The following is an 18,901-nucleotide window of genomic DNA, read 5'->3' on the forward strand; positions in this document are numbered from 1 at the left end:
ATAGCTCTGTAAAACGATTTAGAGAGTACCATATGGGCACTTAAGATCATAAAAGAACATTTGTTCAACTAAGCTTATGTTCATCAAGCCAAACATGCTTATATCTCCTTATTGTATATCAGCTGACCCCAACATTGGAGTTAGATATACCAATGTGTTCTACCTAGTATGACCCTAAATTAAATAGTTCGATATGATATCAATAAGGTGTCGATATCATTATCAATAACGTCATTATCAATAACATGTTAATAAGGTATACGTAATCCACTAGTTGCACTTATTGCCAAAAGGTAAAGGGATCGATCAAAAATAAGAAACAAGAAATGTAAGGGTTTGAAAGATGACAATTCATGTACCAACAATCCCCATGAAACTGAGATAGAGGCAATGATCGATGATAGTGATGCTACATATGTTTAATTTGACTTGTAAGTAGAGCCTTGCATATTTGTCACGACTTGTGGAGCTAAAATACATTCTATTTATGAAATTGTTTGTACAAAGCTAAGGAACATACATGTGACGGAAAGGAAATCTAAAGCCCCCAAGCAAAATTGTTACATATACAAACCCAAAAAAGAAAAAAAAAGAAGAAAAAAAGAGGAGAAAATTGAAGCACAAGCCTTGCTAGCTAAAGGAAACGGGGTCTAACTGAGTGGAAAAGGGCATTGACTTACAGACCCAAAGTCTCAGGTTCAAATCTCTACGTCGGCATCATAGTTGTGTGTGAGAAAAATTCTCATCACCTTTAGTTTAAACTATCGCTTGTACTAAAAAAAAGGTTAAATAAAAATCATTATCCCCTGTAAACACCACTAACTCAGAGAATAACCTAATTTATCGCTTGTTTTTTTTTTCTTCCTTATTTTTTTTTTATACAACAAGTCAATATTGTCGAACATTATTTCAGAAGAATAATATGGGAATTACAAGAACTCCTCCAGTCTTTGTTTGTCTTCCAAAGTTGAGCAATGTCGTTGGCAATCTCAACAGCATCAGAGGCCGTTCCAAGAAGCCCTCTTCTTGTGAAGCCAACTGTGTAAAGTCCTTCGCTTCCTTTCCAGCAGTCAGGAAAGGGTGTTTTGGGCATGCCTTCTTTGGTGAAAAAATCACAACCCTGAAATTAAAATTAATTAATTAATTAAATAAAAACAAAATTAAATATGCATACTGCCTGAGAAGTAGCCATCATACATGAAGAGGCAAACCAAAATGCTAAAAAAACCCAACTTGTTTTATTCTTTTTTGCATGGAGAAAAGAAGGGTTTCATAGGTGTATGTGGCATGTGTCCAAGAAAGAAAGTGACAGGTGATGCAGAAAAAGATAGAAGTAAATACTAAATAAAAGTTGCAGCTGGGCATTGTCAAGCTTACCTTGAGCCAAGTAGGCACATTGCTTTTGTACCCAGTTGCTAAGATTATAGAATCAAACTCCTTTTCCTGTCCATTCATAAATCTGGCTCCATTTCTTGTTATCTCTTTTACACCTTCCACCACCACCTGCAATACCAACAAGTTAGCTATGAATCACAAACCATTCTTTTTGGTTACTTTTTTGGGTTGGTTAAAGGCTTAAAGCAAGTACCTTTATTTTGCCAGATTTTATCTGTGCCAATGCTCCTACATCAAGCACTGGGGTTTTTCCTGTGGCATTTTTGAGCTCAATTGGACCAGTTTTTGGCCTCCTGAGGCCTAATTGGTCTGTGTTGCCTAGGATGATTGTGGCCAGTAGCAAGAGGACCTTGTCAACAAGTTTCAACGGCAGCCATTTGAGAAGTGCCATTGCAATTCCAAAGGTTGAGAAACCAAACATCTCTCTTGGTAGAACATGAACCTGTGGCATCAAAATTGCAGACGTAAATCAACAAAACCCAGAAAAGACATTTATGCCGAAACAATGTAGAGAGAGTGGAGGCTTACAGTGTTTCTAACTACCATATGAGGATTTGCATTGTGTCTGCAGAGGTCTAGGCTGACTTCCATGCCAGAATTTCCACAGCCAACAACCAAAACCTTTTGGTTTTTGAAATCAGAGCCAGATTTGTAGAGACTGGTGTGAAGAATAGGGCCTTGAAATATCTCCATCCCACCAATTTCTGGTATAACAGGCTCAGCATTCTCACCTGTGGCCACAATAAGCCACTTGGAAATGTACTCAAAATCTTGAGTCTTAACCCTCCAAAACCCAGAATCAAACTCAGCGCTCTGAACAGCTTGGTTGAACTTGGGCTTGATTGAGAAGTGTGAAGCATAGGTTTCCATGTAGGAAATGAACTGGGATTTTGTTGGGTACTTCGGGAAATCTTCAGGGAAGCCCATGAGTGGAAGCTCACAGAATTGTTTGGGAAGGTGAAGCTTGAGGCGGTCGTAGGTCTTGTGCTGCCATAGAGAAGCTATGCAGTCACTTTTCTCAAGAATTAGTGAAGGGACGCCATGGTTGGAGAGGCAAGCAGCTGCTGCAAGACCAGATGGTCCTGCGCCTACAATGATAGGGCCTTGAACAAACCCACAATTTGATTGTTGTGGGTTTTCTTGTTGGTTTTCTTTACAAGAACCCATGTAGGAAAATCCCAAGAAAAGTGAAGGAAAGTGAAAGTAAGTGAAAAAGAGAGAGAGGGTTAAAGAGGGAAAGGGAAAGAAACCTTTGTGTTTCTTTTTACTCGCTCTGTTTTGAAGACTCTGTTAAGGCTCTGTTTCTTTCACTCTGTTTTGCTGAGGAAAAATAAAATCTTGCGGGGTAGATGGATGAGGTGGGAAGGAATTTAAAGAGGGTGGGATGAAGGGTTTAGGGAAGGTTCAATACAAAGCGAATCAGCGGTCTGATATGTCTGAGGACTGATGAGGACCTTTTAATGCATAGAAAACAGAGTAAGCAAATAAATAAATAAAAAAACCAGAGTTATTATGAGAAGTGAGAGGTAGAGAGAGAAACAGAGAGAATAAGAGAGAGAGAGAGAGAGAGAGGTGTAATGGAGGCGTGAAGGTTAAGAAAAAGGATTTGGTTCTCTTTCTCAAGGCTCCTTCTTCTCAGCTCTTCTGTGCAGAGTTTTTGGGAGGGTAGAAGTAGTAGTAGTAGTAGTAGGCAATGGGGCGAAGGGGGAGATATAAATACATTTATGTGGGCTTTTAATTTAAGTTGAATTTTGGAGCATTGGACATGTCCCACTCGCATTTTACAACATTGGTTTGTACCCTCTTCGGCCAGTTCTTGTTCGGCTAGCTGATTGAATTTAAACATGTAAATACCCATTGAGAATGACTAAAGATGGTGGGCAGGTACAAAGAAAGGGAGATGGAGATGGAGATTAAAAAAAGTGCATATTGATCATCTAGTATGTGAAGGAGAAAACATATAAACACTCTACTTTTGATGCAATATGAGATTAGATTGTTATCAAAGTTCATATGGCACAATAAATTGATTTAGATTCCATATGAGAATATTAGGGCGAACAAAACTCAAATCGGTCAGATCAATTTCTTCCAGTTTTTTAGACCCCGTTTCCATTGCCCCAAGTAAAAGAGTGTATGAATGAAGGACGCGCATGAGCAGCATGGTGTGAAATTGTGGATGCCATTGCCAAGTAAGCAAGGGAGTAGTTGTTGCACTGCAGGAAGCAGCGGTGAGAAATATTTGCTTGCATCAACAGCCGTCCGATCGCTTACTACTGCCTTTCTCGCGCCACGTGGCGTAATTCTTTCCGTCTAACTGCCGGGAAAGTAACAACACAAAAATGATATTCCAACATTTTGATGTTGATTGCATTTTAAAAAGTAATTTTACTAACAACTTGGAAGTGATTTGAGATTTGGACCCTTATGTAGTGGTTTAAAGCAGTACATTATAGTCATGTGCTTTTTTTGAAAAGAAGTTTAGGGGGAGATTGGCCACTCTCACCACCAGCGTCAGGGCAGACTCACAACCTCGAGCCGAAATGACTTACGCACATATGAGGATTGCTGGAAAGCGGAACTTAAACACTGATGGGGCTACACACAGTGAAGAGACCTTACCAATTGAACCAACCCTCATTGGCATAGTCATGTGCTTTTAATTACATAACCAAGTAAAAATTTTGTGTGAACCAATTCCATTTTTTTTTAAAATAAATTTTTTTAGTGGTAGACGTGGATTAGGTCAATTAACCACGACCCAAGTAAATTATAATAGTTTTAAAATAGTTTTGTACAATTTAAACTATCATTCATATAAAATAAAATGATAATCGTAACTAAAATATACATATGTGTACATGTACATAATTTTGTATTATTATAAGAATAAAAATAAAAATAAATTTAGTTATAGATGTGAATTAAGTCAATTAATCACGACCCAAGTAAATTAAAATAGTTTAATACAATTTAAATGATCGTTTGTATATAAAAGAAAAAAGAAAATCGTAACTAAAATATACATATGTGTACATGTAAATAATTTTGTACTATTATAACAATACTATTGTTTTTTGGTAATGGTATTTGTAATAATAAAAAAATACTTGTACTTTAGAAGGTAAACAGATGGCAGTCCTACAATTTTGTCTATTGATATAATTAACATGAAAAAGGAAAGTTTTGTTTTTTTTGGAAACTTGTTGTCTCTAATTATTTATTTTGGTAACTGAGTTATTATATTTAAAAGAAGAAGAGGCTCCAAGGGAGGAACCCTTTCCTCGACATTGGGAATAAAATGAGTAGAGTCATGAGTGGTTTGGTATCTGTTATGTATTGATGTGAAGTTGTTGTCATGTAAAAATGTTGCTTGAAAAAGTTCATAATACAGATAAAAGATAGGAAACCCGACCGAAAATCTCAAAATAACAACATTTATATTTTGTCTTTGGACGCCAAAAGATATACATGCTGTCATTTGTTCCCTACCCTCTTGTTCTTTTGCTGCCTAGCATGCCACCTTTTTGTAATCACAATTAAATTAAAAGTTGACTAAAACTCTTTTGTCACATATAGTTTGATTTTATTATTTATTTATTGGAAGAAGGTAGTGAGTTAGGCAGTTAACTTCATCTGTATCTGGTTTGATTTTATTAATTATATATTGAAAGAAGGTAGTGAATTAGGTAGTAACTTGATCTGTATGATAAGAGAACACGTAAATTCTTTTTTTTCACCAGCACAATAGGTATCGTAAAATTATTTGAGTAATTAATCACGTCGACTATCGTAATGTATCGTAAAATAAAAAAACATATATAATTAAAAAAAAAAATTGATAAATACCACGAGGTGTCCCCACATAACACATTACGATTGCATGAAATCCTAGCTAACGCACCATCTAATTAAGACAATTAATGCCGATCTGTACTTGTCGAAAGTTGGCGAGGCATCAAAGGACAAGAAGAAGAATATATGTTTAGGGGTCAATGAGGAAATAAGATCCCAATTACCTCAATGCATGATGGTGTTTGGATTCGAGGATCTAGGGGAGCTCGAATGGATTCAATTTAGAATGAAATGCACAATCTAGGCTAGAGAAATAAAATCTAGGGCAAATATCTTTATTCTTCATGGAATATGCACTTAGTTGGAGCGCATTAATTTCAGTTGCTAGCCATGGCCTACTATTTATCATATTAATTTGTCTTTCTTCAATCTTTACACCTGTTGATTTCTAGTTAAAGCACTAGGCAAGCAGGGCAGCTTGGAGTTTTGCAAAATGGGGACAATTTGCTGACCTCAGCTGAATCCACATATAATTTTATTTCTTTAAGTTCGATCTAATCTTCTAGCCCAAAGAAGGAAATTTCTTTTTTTATAACAGAGATAGCAATGTTTTGCTATATCCATTGTTATTAATCGAGCTCGAGATAGCAAAAAGTGTTATTCCCATAGTATGCGAGTTTTTCTATAAAAAAAAAAAAGATTAAGCTAATGATTACATAATCCAAAATACCCTAAGTTGGCTAATGAATATCTGATTATTAGTTTCTGACTTATTATAAACCCTGATGTAACATAAAGAACGAATTAATGCAGGTAGGCGTTCCTGTAAAGTAGATTCTTGTCTACAATATTATGATGACAAAGGATCTAAGTATACTATGGAACTTCCATCACATTCAAAAACGTGCTTCAACTTAAAATAAGAGTAATATTATGACGGACCAAGCGACATATAGTATTTTTAAGCGACGTGTCATGCACATTTGGAAAGATGAAATGTATTTCAACAAATTCTAAAACAATTTGATAGATATGCTGACATAAAATGATAATCATGTTAAGAAGAAGAACTCTTTCTCCATATGTAATTTTGAACAACTTTTTCATATATAGGTTGTGTATTATATACCGTTTAGTTAGATCGAAAGCAACGTTCACACACATGTCTTTTGCTAGTTTGAAATAGATAGTACGTTCAAAGTTCGGAGAGACCTTCCTCGTTTAACGACTTTCATTGAAGCATAAAATCCTGAACAATTTCGGTCCCCACCCCACTGTACTACTCTCTCTCTCTCTCTCTTCACAGTTGGGGTTGACAACTAAAATGTTGATGAGCCCCATCTCTGCATTTAGGACATCTCTCTCTCTCGTGATAATTTATCAGAGAACTCGATAGAGTTGATTTGTAAATTATGAGAAGTTGTTTTCAAGAGCGTGCATGAGCAAGATGCCCTTCACACAAGTCCCAATTTATGAAGTGCTAACCACTCATTTTGACGCACACGCACCCAACAATTTGCCTTATTAATATTGATTTGTAATCATAAGGTAATATCAACCGAAATGAACAAACAAACACACAAAATATATATTTTTTTCCTCCAAGTCATTTATACTTAACTAATTTATTTATTTTCCAAAAAAATTTGTTATTTCCTTTTGCATGCATGATGATGAATTTGATGAAGGAGCAAATGTACTTATAAATGAATCTTTCACCCAAAAAAAAAAAATGTACTTGCGAAATTATCTTTTTGCCTGAATTAGTTTTGGGGAAGAAGAATGTACGACCATCGTAGATGCCATGCCAGGGTCAAGTTTGCGTCATGGCTCGAGGTTTATATATTTTTTTTTTTTGGGTCTGATGTCACGTGACCTATACATACCGTCAACCCTGGCAGTCACGTGGCACTTGGACAGTAAAATCTCTCGCCAATGCAAACGTTGGTCATGCTGACCGAAAAGACCAAAACGACCCTGACAACTTTTGACACTGATATGATGGCAATGGTTCAGACATAACGTTAAAGACTGAAGTGACCCCAGCATTTGTATAAGGATCAGTGCAGTATGATTTGATGGTCGAGGGCATTCTCGTCATTAAGGCTCTTTACCACGTGTCACCAACCCGTTTGTTTTATTCCCTGTTTTGGAAAGATTTGACCGAAGTTTTATGCTTCGACGTCGATCTTTGTGTAAAAACCCACGCTTGAATCTGGTCCGTCGGATGGGTCTCGAAAGATGCATCACACGCGCTCCAAAGCCAATCCAACGGCTGGGAGTTGATCAAGAAGTACTATTGACTTGTGCCTTTTTCACTGACAGATGCTTGATTGCTTCGTTAATCAAACAGTCTCTAGTATTAATGAGATGGATTTTGTAGGTAGATTTCTTATCTGCTCCAAAGATGATCTCAGGATGAATTTGACCTTTTCTATTGAAGATGTAAAGGTTGATTTTGTGTGTTGTAATTTCAATTATATTATAATTACTTTTTTATTTTTGGGTTTATATTGTGTGAATTTAATTGTATCTTTTTTATAATTTTTTTTTCTTTTTCTTATGTATTTAAATTGAACTCCCACAACCTGGAGAGATTATAGAATACTACGGTACGACCACGTGGTACATCTTGCACACGTGTTATAATATAAGTAGATATTTATAGATACTATTCCCTAAAATGGGGAAAATAAATCTTGTCGTTCACCTATATTATAACACGTGGACAAAATGTACCACGTAACCGTACTACGGTAGTATTCTATAATTTCTCTACAAGTTGCTATAGTTTCAACGTTTTAATAAACAAATTTTTTTGATGAATAACTGATGATATTTTATAAATTTTATTTTGAGTTTAGTCAAGCATTTAGTAGGATGATTTTGTGTTGGTCCTACACTGTTTAACAATGGAGTGAGAAAAATTTGTGAAGGAGTTCATAAGGAGAATCCGGAGGAAAATTTGGTGTACTGATATGAAGTTTATGATTTGAAATGATATAACTAATCATGTAAAGAAGTCAATAACAATCAAATCCTTATTCAATTTTAATATTAAATAAGACCAATAACGTTTCACCATATTAGCTAGGAGATTTTACTTTTTGACAGACTAGTGGTTTGTTCTTTGTTTTTGTGTTTGTTTCCGGGAAGCGATAATTTATACATGAAGTCAAAATAACTGAGTCAGTGGCAAAGAAGATGAGTTTATGGGGTTATGATTATGCAGTAATGAAGCACAAAAAAGAAAAAGAAAAAAGAGAACCTTATGAGACTATACAACATATAATTAAGGAAGTAACTATTTATATTTATCTGTCTCTTCATGTGATCAATCACGTGAGTGACGTTTCTCTTTACACATGTATACGAAGTGTAAAGCCATGCATTAAAATACATATCCTACTAGCTCTTTTCATTCATAACGAATTGATTTTGAGTTGGATCATCATAGCTTGCTAGGCTAATTGTTGGTTCTGGAATGAATGCCTCCTAACTTTAACAAAATTGAAAATGAGTAAAAAGCATTGAGAATATACGATATTTACCTTATTTTTCTTAAACCAAGTTTTAAATTTATTTTTTAAGTTTTGGCTCGTAAGGATCTTGGTGAGTTGTACAAAATCCAAGTGTAGAAATTTGATAGCGATGTTAAGATATCCAGTGTTCTTGGATTTCATGTTCTTACTGTCAAACATACAAGCAATTTGTAGACACTTGTAGTAGTAAATGGCCGGCACTGGCATCGGCTTCTAGCAAAAAAAAAAAGGCTGTAAAAGCTCTGCACCATTATGCATAAGTTTCGTCAGGACGATCATGGCCGCGTGATTACTTCATGTGTTGCTCAAACGCTATGGCCCCATCTCCACTGTTTGGCAACCAAGAAAATTATGGAGTAATATAATTGACATGAGAGGAATATACTCTCTCTCTCTCTCTCTCTCTCTCTCTCTCTCTCTCTCTCTCTCTCTCTCTCTTGTAGATGTAGGGTTTGAGCAGTCGAGGGCTACGACACCAGTTCCAGCCTCGAAAGTGGGATATATGCATGTTATATGGGAATCCATGAAACTGTAGGTGACCCCAGTACGTAGGTCCATAATTCCATTTCCATAATGATTCACCAAATATTGACAGCAGGACAGAATATATATCTGATTGCACTTTTCAGTTAATATCTATTCTTTCTTCTAGTAATCATCCATATTTACTCAACTTGTCTAGCTTTATAAGAGAGAGGAAACTGCATTTCTGCAAGTGCAACAATATGCATTTGCATTACAAGGGAGATATTTGTTTTATTATTGCCTATTGATTCTTGATATGCCATTTATTTCCTCGTAACCATTCGCTGATTCGGGTGCCAGTCGAATCCAAGATATATGCTGAATATCGATTAGGCTATAAGATCAACAAGTTTCAAGAACAACAAAGGTATGCCATTTCAGAAACATAAAACAACGAAAACATTTTCGAAATGAATGTTACTCTCAGAGTTGTCATTGTGAACTTTTCAGAATGAAATAAGAAGATGTTTCTAATTTGGTTAATGAATGTGCATGGATGCTTCAATAGAAGAAACATTTTTTGTGCATATGACTCCAAGTTTCCTTTCGGTTTGTTAAGAGGGGATATCAATTTTTGTAAGTTCTTGTATTTGGTACTATATGAAATTTGATCATATGTAGATGATACCTTATCTTTTAATCGTTAGATCAATTTGATTAGCCATTGAATCAAATTGGTTAGTTTGATCCAACAGTTACGAGATAAACCCTCATCTAGGGGCCTTAGATAAGACCCTAACTAGAGAATGACTCCATATATAACACTCGCACTACAAAATTTCGCATCATATAGGCTATACCTAGCTAGAGGAAGTCATCATTCCCCATTGAATTACACAAGGGCCATGAAATATCAATTGTGGACAGATCACATATAAAGCCAAGAAAGAAAGAAAAAGAGGAGCAAAGCCAAACCTAGCTACGAGCTAAAACCTAGTCTGTGTTGTCTACAACAAAATGATACGCATGCAGGTAGCTATCTTATGCCAAATCTAGCTTGGATTCATCATGTTGAAATTTCAACCCAAATTTTCATGTGATATCAAAGTTTTCTATTTGGACTGGTCCGCAGCTTTCTTACTAAAGCAAAAATAATTCACCAAGACAAAAATATTTACTATAGATATATAATTGCCGGCCGACACAACCTTAGCTAAGTTGGTTAGGGCGGATGTGCTTCCCACTATGCACTCAAGTTCGAATCTCCCTTTTCATAATTTAGTTTAAATTTAAATCAAATATCGTTTGTACTAAAAAATATATATATAACTGCCCAAATTGTGACTTCTTCCTAAGCCCAAATTTAATTGGAAAAGGTCCAGCAATAGTATTGATATTGCAAGAATTCTAAAGTGAGGGTTTTATATATGGTCCTTAAGTGAAGTCGTATCTCTTAACCGTTAGATTAAATTAGTTAGTCGTTAGATCAAGTTAGTTAGTCATTGATATTGACCCATTACATTGGAACCCGTTAGATTAAATGTTTATTCAAGATTGTTTGCTTTTTAGTTAAGCAATAGCAACCTATCTGTTAGCCCAACTGAAGTGAAGCCGATTTCAAGGCCCAAATTGTCTTCCCAAAAGAGAATGATCACTACTTAAACTCGATCAACTACAAGTTTTTATCCCAAAATCGTTTACTTGGTTTGGCTGACATAATTAAGGAAAAAAAGGTCAAGAAATACTACACCATGTTGTAAATTCATTGATTGTGGATGACCACCATAATATCACTCATAATACCTACTATAAAACACATCATAATATCATTGTAATCTATGCACTAAGGATTGTAGTACATTTATGAGTTGTAATTATGTTTTTGTAACCTACCAGTAATGGGTGGTGAATGTTTGTCTATTCCCGAAGCCTATAAATAGCAAAGATAAATAATATACAAGTTCATAGAACAAATTCTCTGTCTTTCTCTTCCTCTTATTGCTCTATCCAATTCCCTCTAGTTTTATAACACACCATTTATTAGATACTCACCACAAATTAAAATATTATTGAAATTGCACCTTTCATACGTTCAAAATTTATAAAGAGTAATGCTAGGCTTACACGACAACATAAGCGATTAGATGTGGTCAGCAGGGGCGGTGAAATCTTAAAAATTATTCTTGCCTCAACTCAATAACTGCCCTCTCACTATTTCAACGCTAATTTACACACGGGAAGCCACACATGTACAAAGCATTAATTCAATAAGGTTTCCTCAAGCACTTATTCATTACTTCCTATAATTATTCTACTAATCACCTCCATTAACCTAAACACTCAATTAGTTTTTGCTCAGCCACGTTACCTGTCCAAGTCCTGTTTTCCCAACAAAAGCAACTACACCACCAACAGCACTTACCACACAAACCTCAACAGCCTTCTATCAGCCTTCCTCCTCTCCAATACGGTAACGGCCACAGCTTCTACAGCTCCTCATCCGCCCAAAACCACGTTGAAAGAGTCTATGCAATAGGGCTCTGCAGAGGAGACATTAACTCCGATGCTTGCGGTAGTTGCCTCAGTAACTCTACAATTTCCATCGCACAAGCCTGCCCTAACCAAAAGGGACAGTTCTATGGCGGGACTATTGCATGCTACGCTACTCAAACCGCTCCATACGTGGCTTCATGGAAGCCGGTCCGATTTTCTATACCACGAGGCTCCGGCAACGTGTCGTCATCTGACGTGGGAGGGTTCAACCTGATAAACATGGCAGAAAAAGAGACTTAGGTTTTGAGTTTTAGTGAGAGAAAGTTGAAGAGAGAGAAGCTCTGTATATTTCTTTCTGAAAAATCTTATACATCCCAAATTAATTTTAAGCAGAGCTTAAGCTTAACCTTATATAGCTAACTAACATGACTTCTCCTCTAAGTAAACTATAATAACATACACGTGTATTCATGTGGACTAAACACTAATAAGCACGTGAACAATCCAGTTCACTTTAAACACCTCAGCAGCAGCACTGTTAACACAACCGGCAGCTCATGACCCTGCTGGAAAGACTGAGAGGTGAAGCATTGGTTTGGCCGCGGCTACTAGAAAAAAAAGCTGTAAAAGCCCTGCACTGCACCATTATATATAAGGTTCGTCAGGACGATCATGGCCGCGTGGTTACTATATGCGTTGTTCAAACACTATGGCCCCATCTCCACTGTTTGGCAACCAAGAAAATTATGAGACTCTCTGACTCTATATGTAATATATATAATTGACATGAGACGAATATACTCTCTCTGTGTGTAGGGTTTTGAGCAGTTCAGGGCTACGACGCAAGTTGCAGCCTCGCAAGTGGGATTTGCATGGTTTATGGCAATCCATAGATGACCACACCCCCACCCAGTAGGTCCATAATTCCATTTCCATGATTCAAATATTGGATACAGCAGGCCAGAATATATATATATCTCATTGCGCTTTTCTGTTAATATCTTTTCTTTCTTCTAGCAATCATCTATATGTGCTCAACTTGTCTAGCTTTATACGAGGGAAGAGACTGCATGTCTGCAATGTTTTATTATTGCGTTGTCAGTTGTTCTTGGTACCATTATTTTATCGTAACTAATATTAGTTGATTTGGGTGCCGATCGAATCCAAAATATATGCTGATCTTTTTTTTTTTTTTTGGGTCTAAATCATGAGGTGGTCCTGGATGGGCCCCAACTATGGGTGGCATCTTTAAGCCTTAACCACAACCCAGACTAATCCCCACTCACACCGGGTCGGCCCGTAAGGGGTAAAGTATTGGCCAAAGTGGTGACTCCGTACGAGAGCAGGGATCGAACCCTTGACCTCTCTTAAGGAATGAGAGTGCCGAACCACTCACACCAACCACCTTGGTTAATATATGCTGATCTTTGATTAGACTATAAAATCAACAAGCTTCAAGAACACCGATCGATAATAGCCATTTTATTTAACATATAAAACATGGAAACATTTTTAAAAGAAAAATGAAAACAAAAATAAAAACATATTTCTAAATTGGTTAGTAGGGTGCTTTAATAGAAGAACCATTTTTGTGTGCTTTTAATTAAGTTACGTGTTTGAATGTGATCCATGGACGAGTAAATAAGGACCAAATATTAATTCAAGCTAGCAATGTTGAGAGTGATATAAGTTTTGGTATGTTTGTTTTGTAATTGGCACTATATGATTGATCCTATAGGCTATACCTATAGCCTAGAAGGAGACATTGTCTCGAAGTGGTACTGGCCCATTGAATAACACAAGGATCACGAAATATCAGTTGTCGACAGATCACAGATAAATCCAAAGCCTAGCTAGGATCAGCTAAACCTAATTCCTCTTCGACCGAAAAAAGCTAAACCTATTTTGTGTAATTTTTTCCACAAAAAAAAGATACGCATGCAGCTAGGTATCTTATGGAGGATCTAGGATCATCATATTCAAAATTTCAACCCAAAATGTTTGATGTGATATCAAAGTTATCTGTGTGGAGTGGTCGCAGCTTTCTTGTTCTCTCTCTAAGACTAAACTAATTTAGAAAAATAATTACCCGAATTTTGACTTCTTACTAAAGCCTAGATTTGATGAGAAAAGGTCCAGTATTGGTTTGAACCCATTACATCGGAACCACAGACAAGGAATAGCCCACAAAATGTTCCTTTGTGCCCAATGGGGAAGAGACAGAATGAAAGGTCTTAAGATACTAACGTGCATCTTAATAATACTAATGACATATTTACTAATAATCAGATTAAGAGGAATTGAATTTTAATTAGTTTTTCCATTACGAGTCGTATCCTTTTTGTAATTAATGGATATCTATCATCTTGGTTTCTTATTTAATAAGTGGAAAATGATATATGAGTACTTGAGACATCTTTCAACATCGAAAAGAAAAATATCACTAAATTAAGAGCTAGTTAATGTAAGATATCATCTTGATTCAACATTTAAATTTAGTGTTTGATCATGAATTTCTAGTGTTGGTATCGAATTTTATTTGAGTGCAAGTGAGTTTAGGTTGAGCTTGGTTTGCGCCTGAAGCCTCAACCAGAACTCAGATCGAGTTTGATCAAGTTTACAATTTCTGTTTGAGCATAATCTTGACGATGTTTCAAAAGGGTTGTGACGGTCTACCATTTTGTCCTTATCACCTTCCCAAAAAAGAATATCCATAATGAAAGAAAGAGTCTAGAAAGACTAGACCACATATTATAATTTCTCATAGATCTTGATATCTCCTCCTCTAGCTAAAGTAATGCATGACTTTGACCAAAAAAAAAGAAGCTAAGTAATGCATGACGTTTCCTGTGGGATAACATATTGAAAATGATCACCTGCTCTCCCTGCTTTACACTTGGAGTTGTAGACCGTTGGATTCACCATTAAATTCTCACCCCAAATTGGAATATAATTGTAATTACACATTTCATACTTCAGAATCTATAAATTGTTCTAGAAAACATTTACTTCGTTAAGTCTTATTATTTTTATTATTTTTAATAGTTTTTTAAGTTTTCCAATTTCCCCCCTTTTTCCTCTGGACCTATGCACTTGGTTATGGTCAACAACAACGGCGGTGAAACGTAAAAAATTATTCATGCCGGCCTTGTCCTCACTCCTCACCCTTCACCCTTCACAGTCACTCAACCACTGCCCGGCCCTTTCACTATTTTCCAATGGTAATTTATTTGTTTATTTTTTCAATTAGTCAAAACAATATACATCACGTATATAATTTTAATCAATCAATTGTAATCAAAGAAGAAAACCATAATATAATTTCAATCAATCAATTGTAATAAACAAGAAAAAAAAAACCCATATAATTTATAGACTGCATATGGGAAGCCACACAAGGCATTAATTCAATATGGTTTCCTCAAGATCTCATTCATTACTTTCTCTAATTACTCTACTAATCACCACCATTAACTTAAACACTCAATTAATCTTCGCTCAGCCACGTTACCTGTCCAAGTTTTGTTTTCCCAACGAAGGCAACTACACCACTAACAGCACTTACCGCACAAACCTCAACAGCCTTCTCTCCACTTCTCTCCTCTCCAACGGTAACGGCCACGGCTTCTACAGCTCCTCCTCCGCCCAAAACGACGTCGAAAGAGTCTACGCAATCGGGCTCTGCAGAGGAGACATTAACCCCGATGCCTGCGGTAGTTGCATCAGTAACTCTTCAATCTCTATCGCACAAGCTTGCCCTAACCAAAAGGTGGCAGTTCTATGGCGGGACGTTTGCATGCTACGCTACTCCAACCGCTCCATACGTGGCTTCATGGAAGCCGGTCCAATTTTCTATACCATGAGCTCCGGAAACGTGTCGTCATCTGACGTCGGAGGGTTCGACCGGCAGCTCATGACCCTGCTGGAAAGATTGAGAGGTGAAGCAGCGGCTGGTGGTGATCTTGTTAAGTTTGCAGTTGGAAACGTTTCAAAAAATAATGTTATTTCTCAGACGATATATGGACTTGCTCAGTGTACACCGGATTTGACGGAGCTCGATTGCAACAATTGCTTAGTATCAATTGCTGGTGACATCCCACAGTGCTGTTATGGGAAGCTTGGTGGGAGACTTGGTACACCCAGCTGCAGCTTGAGGTTTGAGGTTTACAAATTCTTTAATGACACTACAGCCGATACAACAATTACAGGAGGTATATATACAAATATATCAGCCCATTTCTACATTGGGATATATACCTTCAAGCTTTTTGAGGTCCACTACGAAGTTGATCCGAACTTTCTTTTTATTAAGTCAATTTTAATTGAATGGTTAAATGGTTTTGAATTCGAATGATTTTTGATTGACATGATCGTCGAGGAAATATCTAAAAATTAGATGATTCAGAGTGTCCTCTCTATATATACACACACACTACACTATGTCACATCACTTGGGGTTCAAACTTCCATATATACCACAATGAATAAATTTAATTGAAAATTATTCAGCTTCTCTCTGAATGCTTTGATCATAGAATATTGATTTCTGATGATTTTTGCAGGAAAGAAGAGCACTATGTCAGCTCGGACTGTCATCCTTATTGTTGTGCCATCTGTTTTTGGTATGGTGCTAGCTATATCTACGTGGATATATGCGATGTTAAGGGAAACAGAGGAAGAAGTGCTAGGTGAAGGTAAGTTGAGATTAGTTAGTTTTTCTCTTTAATTACTTGATCCACTGAGACAATTGCACTCGTCTTATTTTTGAACCTTTTTTATTGCTCATGTGAAGAAGCCGATGAAATTAGAAGTGCAGAAGCCTTGCAATTCGACTTTGCCTCCATTAGAGTTGCCACAAATAACTTTTCTGAAGAAAATAAGCTCGGATGGGGTGGATTTGGTGATGTTTACAGGGTATAATGACACAACTGTATTGAGCAAAAAATTTATAAATTATATATATGTGCCTAAATGAGAAACAATATTGAAGTTAATTTTCAGATTAATCGCTTGAATGCAGGGGACGCTTCTCAATGGAGAAGATATAGCAGTGAAAAGGCTATCTAGGGATTCTGCACAAGGAGATTTGGAATTTAAAAATGAGGTCTTGTTAGTGGCCAGGCTACAACACCGCAATTTAGTTAGGCTCCTTGGTTTTTGCCTGGAAGGAAATGAAAGGCTTCTTGTCTATGACTTTGTCCCTAACGCAAGTCTCGATCAATTCATATTTGGTATGACTGAATTCTAGTTTATTTCAATAATGCATTTCCGAAAAGTTCATTTGTGTGGCAACATTTTACAGATTGCTAATTTTTCTTGAATATGTAGATCCAATCAAGTGCGCTAATTTGGATTGGGAGAGTCGCTACAAAATCATAGTAGGAATTGGACGGGGGCTCCTTTACCTTCACGAAGATTCTCGTCTTAGAATCATTCCTTGTGATTTGAAAGCTAGCAGCATTTTGTTAGATGCAGAAATGAACGCAAAAATTTCAGATTTTGGCATGGCAAAGTTGTTTATGCTTGATCAAAGACAAGGCGAGACCAATCGAATTGTGGGGACCTAGTAAGCATACTAAACTAGGCTAACTTCTGAGCATAACCATGCAAAGTTTTAATCCAAGTAAATTAAAGCTTATGATGACCTTCGCCTTCTTGATATGCAGTGGATATATGGCTTTTGAATATGTAATGCGTGGACACTTTTCTGATAAGTCCGATGTCTATAGCTTTGGTGTACTAGTTTTGGAGATAATAAGTGGACAAAAAATTTGTTCTTCCCACCATGAAGAGAATGAGGATCTTCTAAGCTATGTAAGTAAAGAAACATTCGGACCGATTTACACAAAAGTATGAAGTAAAACTATTCTCTGATATTGTGTTTATTCGCATTCACAAATCATGCAGGCATGGAAAAATTGGAAGGAAGGGACAGCTTCAAATCTAATAGATCCCACCTTGAGAACTGGTTCAAGAACTGATGAAATAATGAGATGCATCCAAATTGGATTGTTATGTGTGCAACAAACTATTGCTGAAAGGCCAACTATGGCTTCAGTTATTCTCATGCTTACTAGCAGCTCTCTCAGTCTCCCAGTACCCTCTCAGCCACCCTTTTTTATGATCGAATTGGAGATGTCTGGTGTGGTAGGATGAGATCAGTCCAAGAGCAACTCTGTCCAACAAGCGGTTAATGAGGCCTCATCAATTACTGAACTGTCTCCTCGCTAGTGAGTGGATAAGAAGAAGCAAGTGATAAAAGCAACATAACTAAAGAAAAAGAATTGCCAAAATTTTGATTTCTTACTAAAGCCCAAATTCAATGAGAAAAAGGTCCAGTATTGATATGAACCCATTACACACAGAAAAGTGTAGGCCTAAGGCGAAACAGAATAGCCCACAAAAATGTGAGAAGAATGAAAATTTGAACTTGAAATCTCTTTCAACGTTAATTGACATGGATATCATCTTATTCAATACATAACTTTGAGGGTTTCAAAGTTTAGTGTTTGGTCATGAATTCGTTGGTATTAAATTTTATATGAATGCGAGTGAGTTTAGGTTGAGCTTGGTTTTGCTTGAACCCTCAACGAGAAGTCAGATAGAGTTTGATGAAGTTGACAATTTATGAACCCAAACTCAATTAAACTCTCTCTAACTTGTGCATGCATGTTCAAATTTGAGTATTTTCTGTTTGAGCTTACTTTACTTTTTTTATATAATATTGACGATGGTTCAAAGGGACAGTCTACCATTTTGTCCTTATTGCCTTTGTTGGTTTTTAGTAGGTGTGTGATGTGTGTTGCTCTGATACCATTGTTGGAATTTATAAGAGGTGAATGGTGTGTTTGTGATGCCATTGTTGGTTTATGTGGTGAAGGGGTTTAGGACAATAGACAATAGTTGAAACAAAGTGATTTATTTTTTGAGGTTGACCCTCCTTGATAAATTTTCTGGCCCCGCCATTGACTAGCATCCACAGAAAGCATCGAAGAGGCATGGTTTAATCCAGTTGGAGGGAAGGGTTTAGACAGAGGGGAGGGGAGCGGATGTAGTTTTTCCAAAAAGAACTTAATTTTGTTTTATGGATTTTATGTTTTAATTTTTTTTTTTAGTGTATTATTTTTTTAACACCACATGACTCTATCATTAGATGTGTAGGCTCAGCATAAGTGCAATGTCAGCAACTTAACATAAAATTTTACAGAAGC

General features: G+C 36.5%; 1 protein-coding gene and 1 pseudogene across 2 annotated transcripts; one reads left to right on the forward strand and one right to left on the reverse strand.

Annotated features, from left to right (window-relative positions):
- Window positions 1-847: 847 nt before the first annotated feature.
- LOC110766265 (putative indole-3-pyruvate monooxygenase YUCCA4) lies at window positions 848-3,091 on the reverse strand. Its single transcript, XM_021969554.2, has 4 exons — window positions 1,924-3,091; window positions 1,589-1,837; window positions 1,378-1,503; window positions 848-1,120 (listed from the first exon to the last, which is right to left on the reverse strand). Exons 1-4 carry the CDS (start codon window positions 2,560-2,562, stop codon window positions 905-907), a joined length of 1,230 nt encoding a protein of 409 aa, XP_021825246.1. The 5' UTR covers window positions 2,563-3,091; the 3' UTR covers window positions 848-904.
- Window positions 3,092-15,079: 11,988 nt separating this feature from the next.
- LOC110766303 (cysteine-rich receptor-like protein kinase 29) lies at window positions 15,080-18,333 on the forward strand (annotated as a pseudogene). The gene is made up of 7 exons (XR_015833031.1): window positions 15,080-15,901; window positions 16,253-16,384; window positions 16,486-16,604; window positions 16,711-16,921; window positions 17,019-17,256; window positions 17,357-17,504; window positions 17,598-18,333. The product of XR_015833031.1 is annotated as a cysteine-rich receptor-like protein kinase 29 (transcript).
- The last annotated feature ends 568 nt before the right edge of the window (window positions 18,334-18,901 follow it).

This window comes from Prunus avium, chromosome 1 (genome assembly GCF_965620075.1).
Source record: "Prunus avium chromosome 1, drPruAviu1.hap1.1, whole genome shotgun sequence".
Classification (NCBI taxonomy): domain Eukaryota; kingdom Viridiplantae; phylum Streptophyta; class Magnoliopsida; order Rosales; family Rosaceae; genus Prunus; species Prunus avium.

Bases quoted from the DNA above. Each gene is read 5' to 3' on its own strand.
- LOC110766265 (XM_021969554.2), bottom strand. From the start codon at position 2,562: ATGGGTTCTTGTAAAGAAAACCAACAAGAAAACCCACAACAATCAAAT. The intron at 1,838-1,923 runs GTAAGCCTCCAC...TTGATGCCACAG, and splicing joins ATATGGTAGTTAGAAACACT to GTTCATGTTCTACCAAGAGA. The intron at 1,121-1,377 runs GTAAGCTTGACA...TTTTAATTTCAG, and splicing joins ATGTGCCTACTTGGCTCAAG to GGTTGTGATTTTTTCACCAA.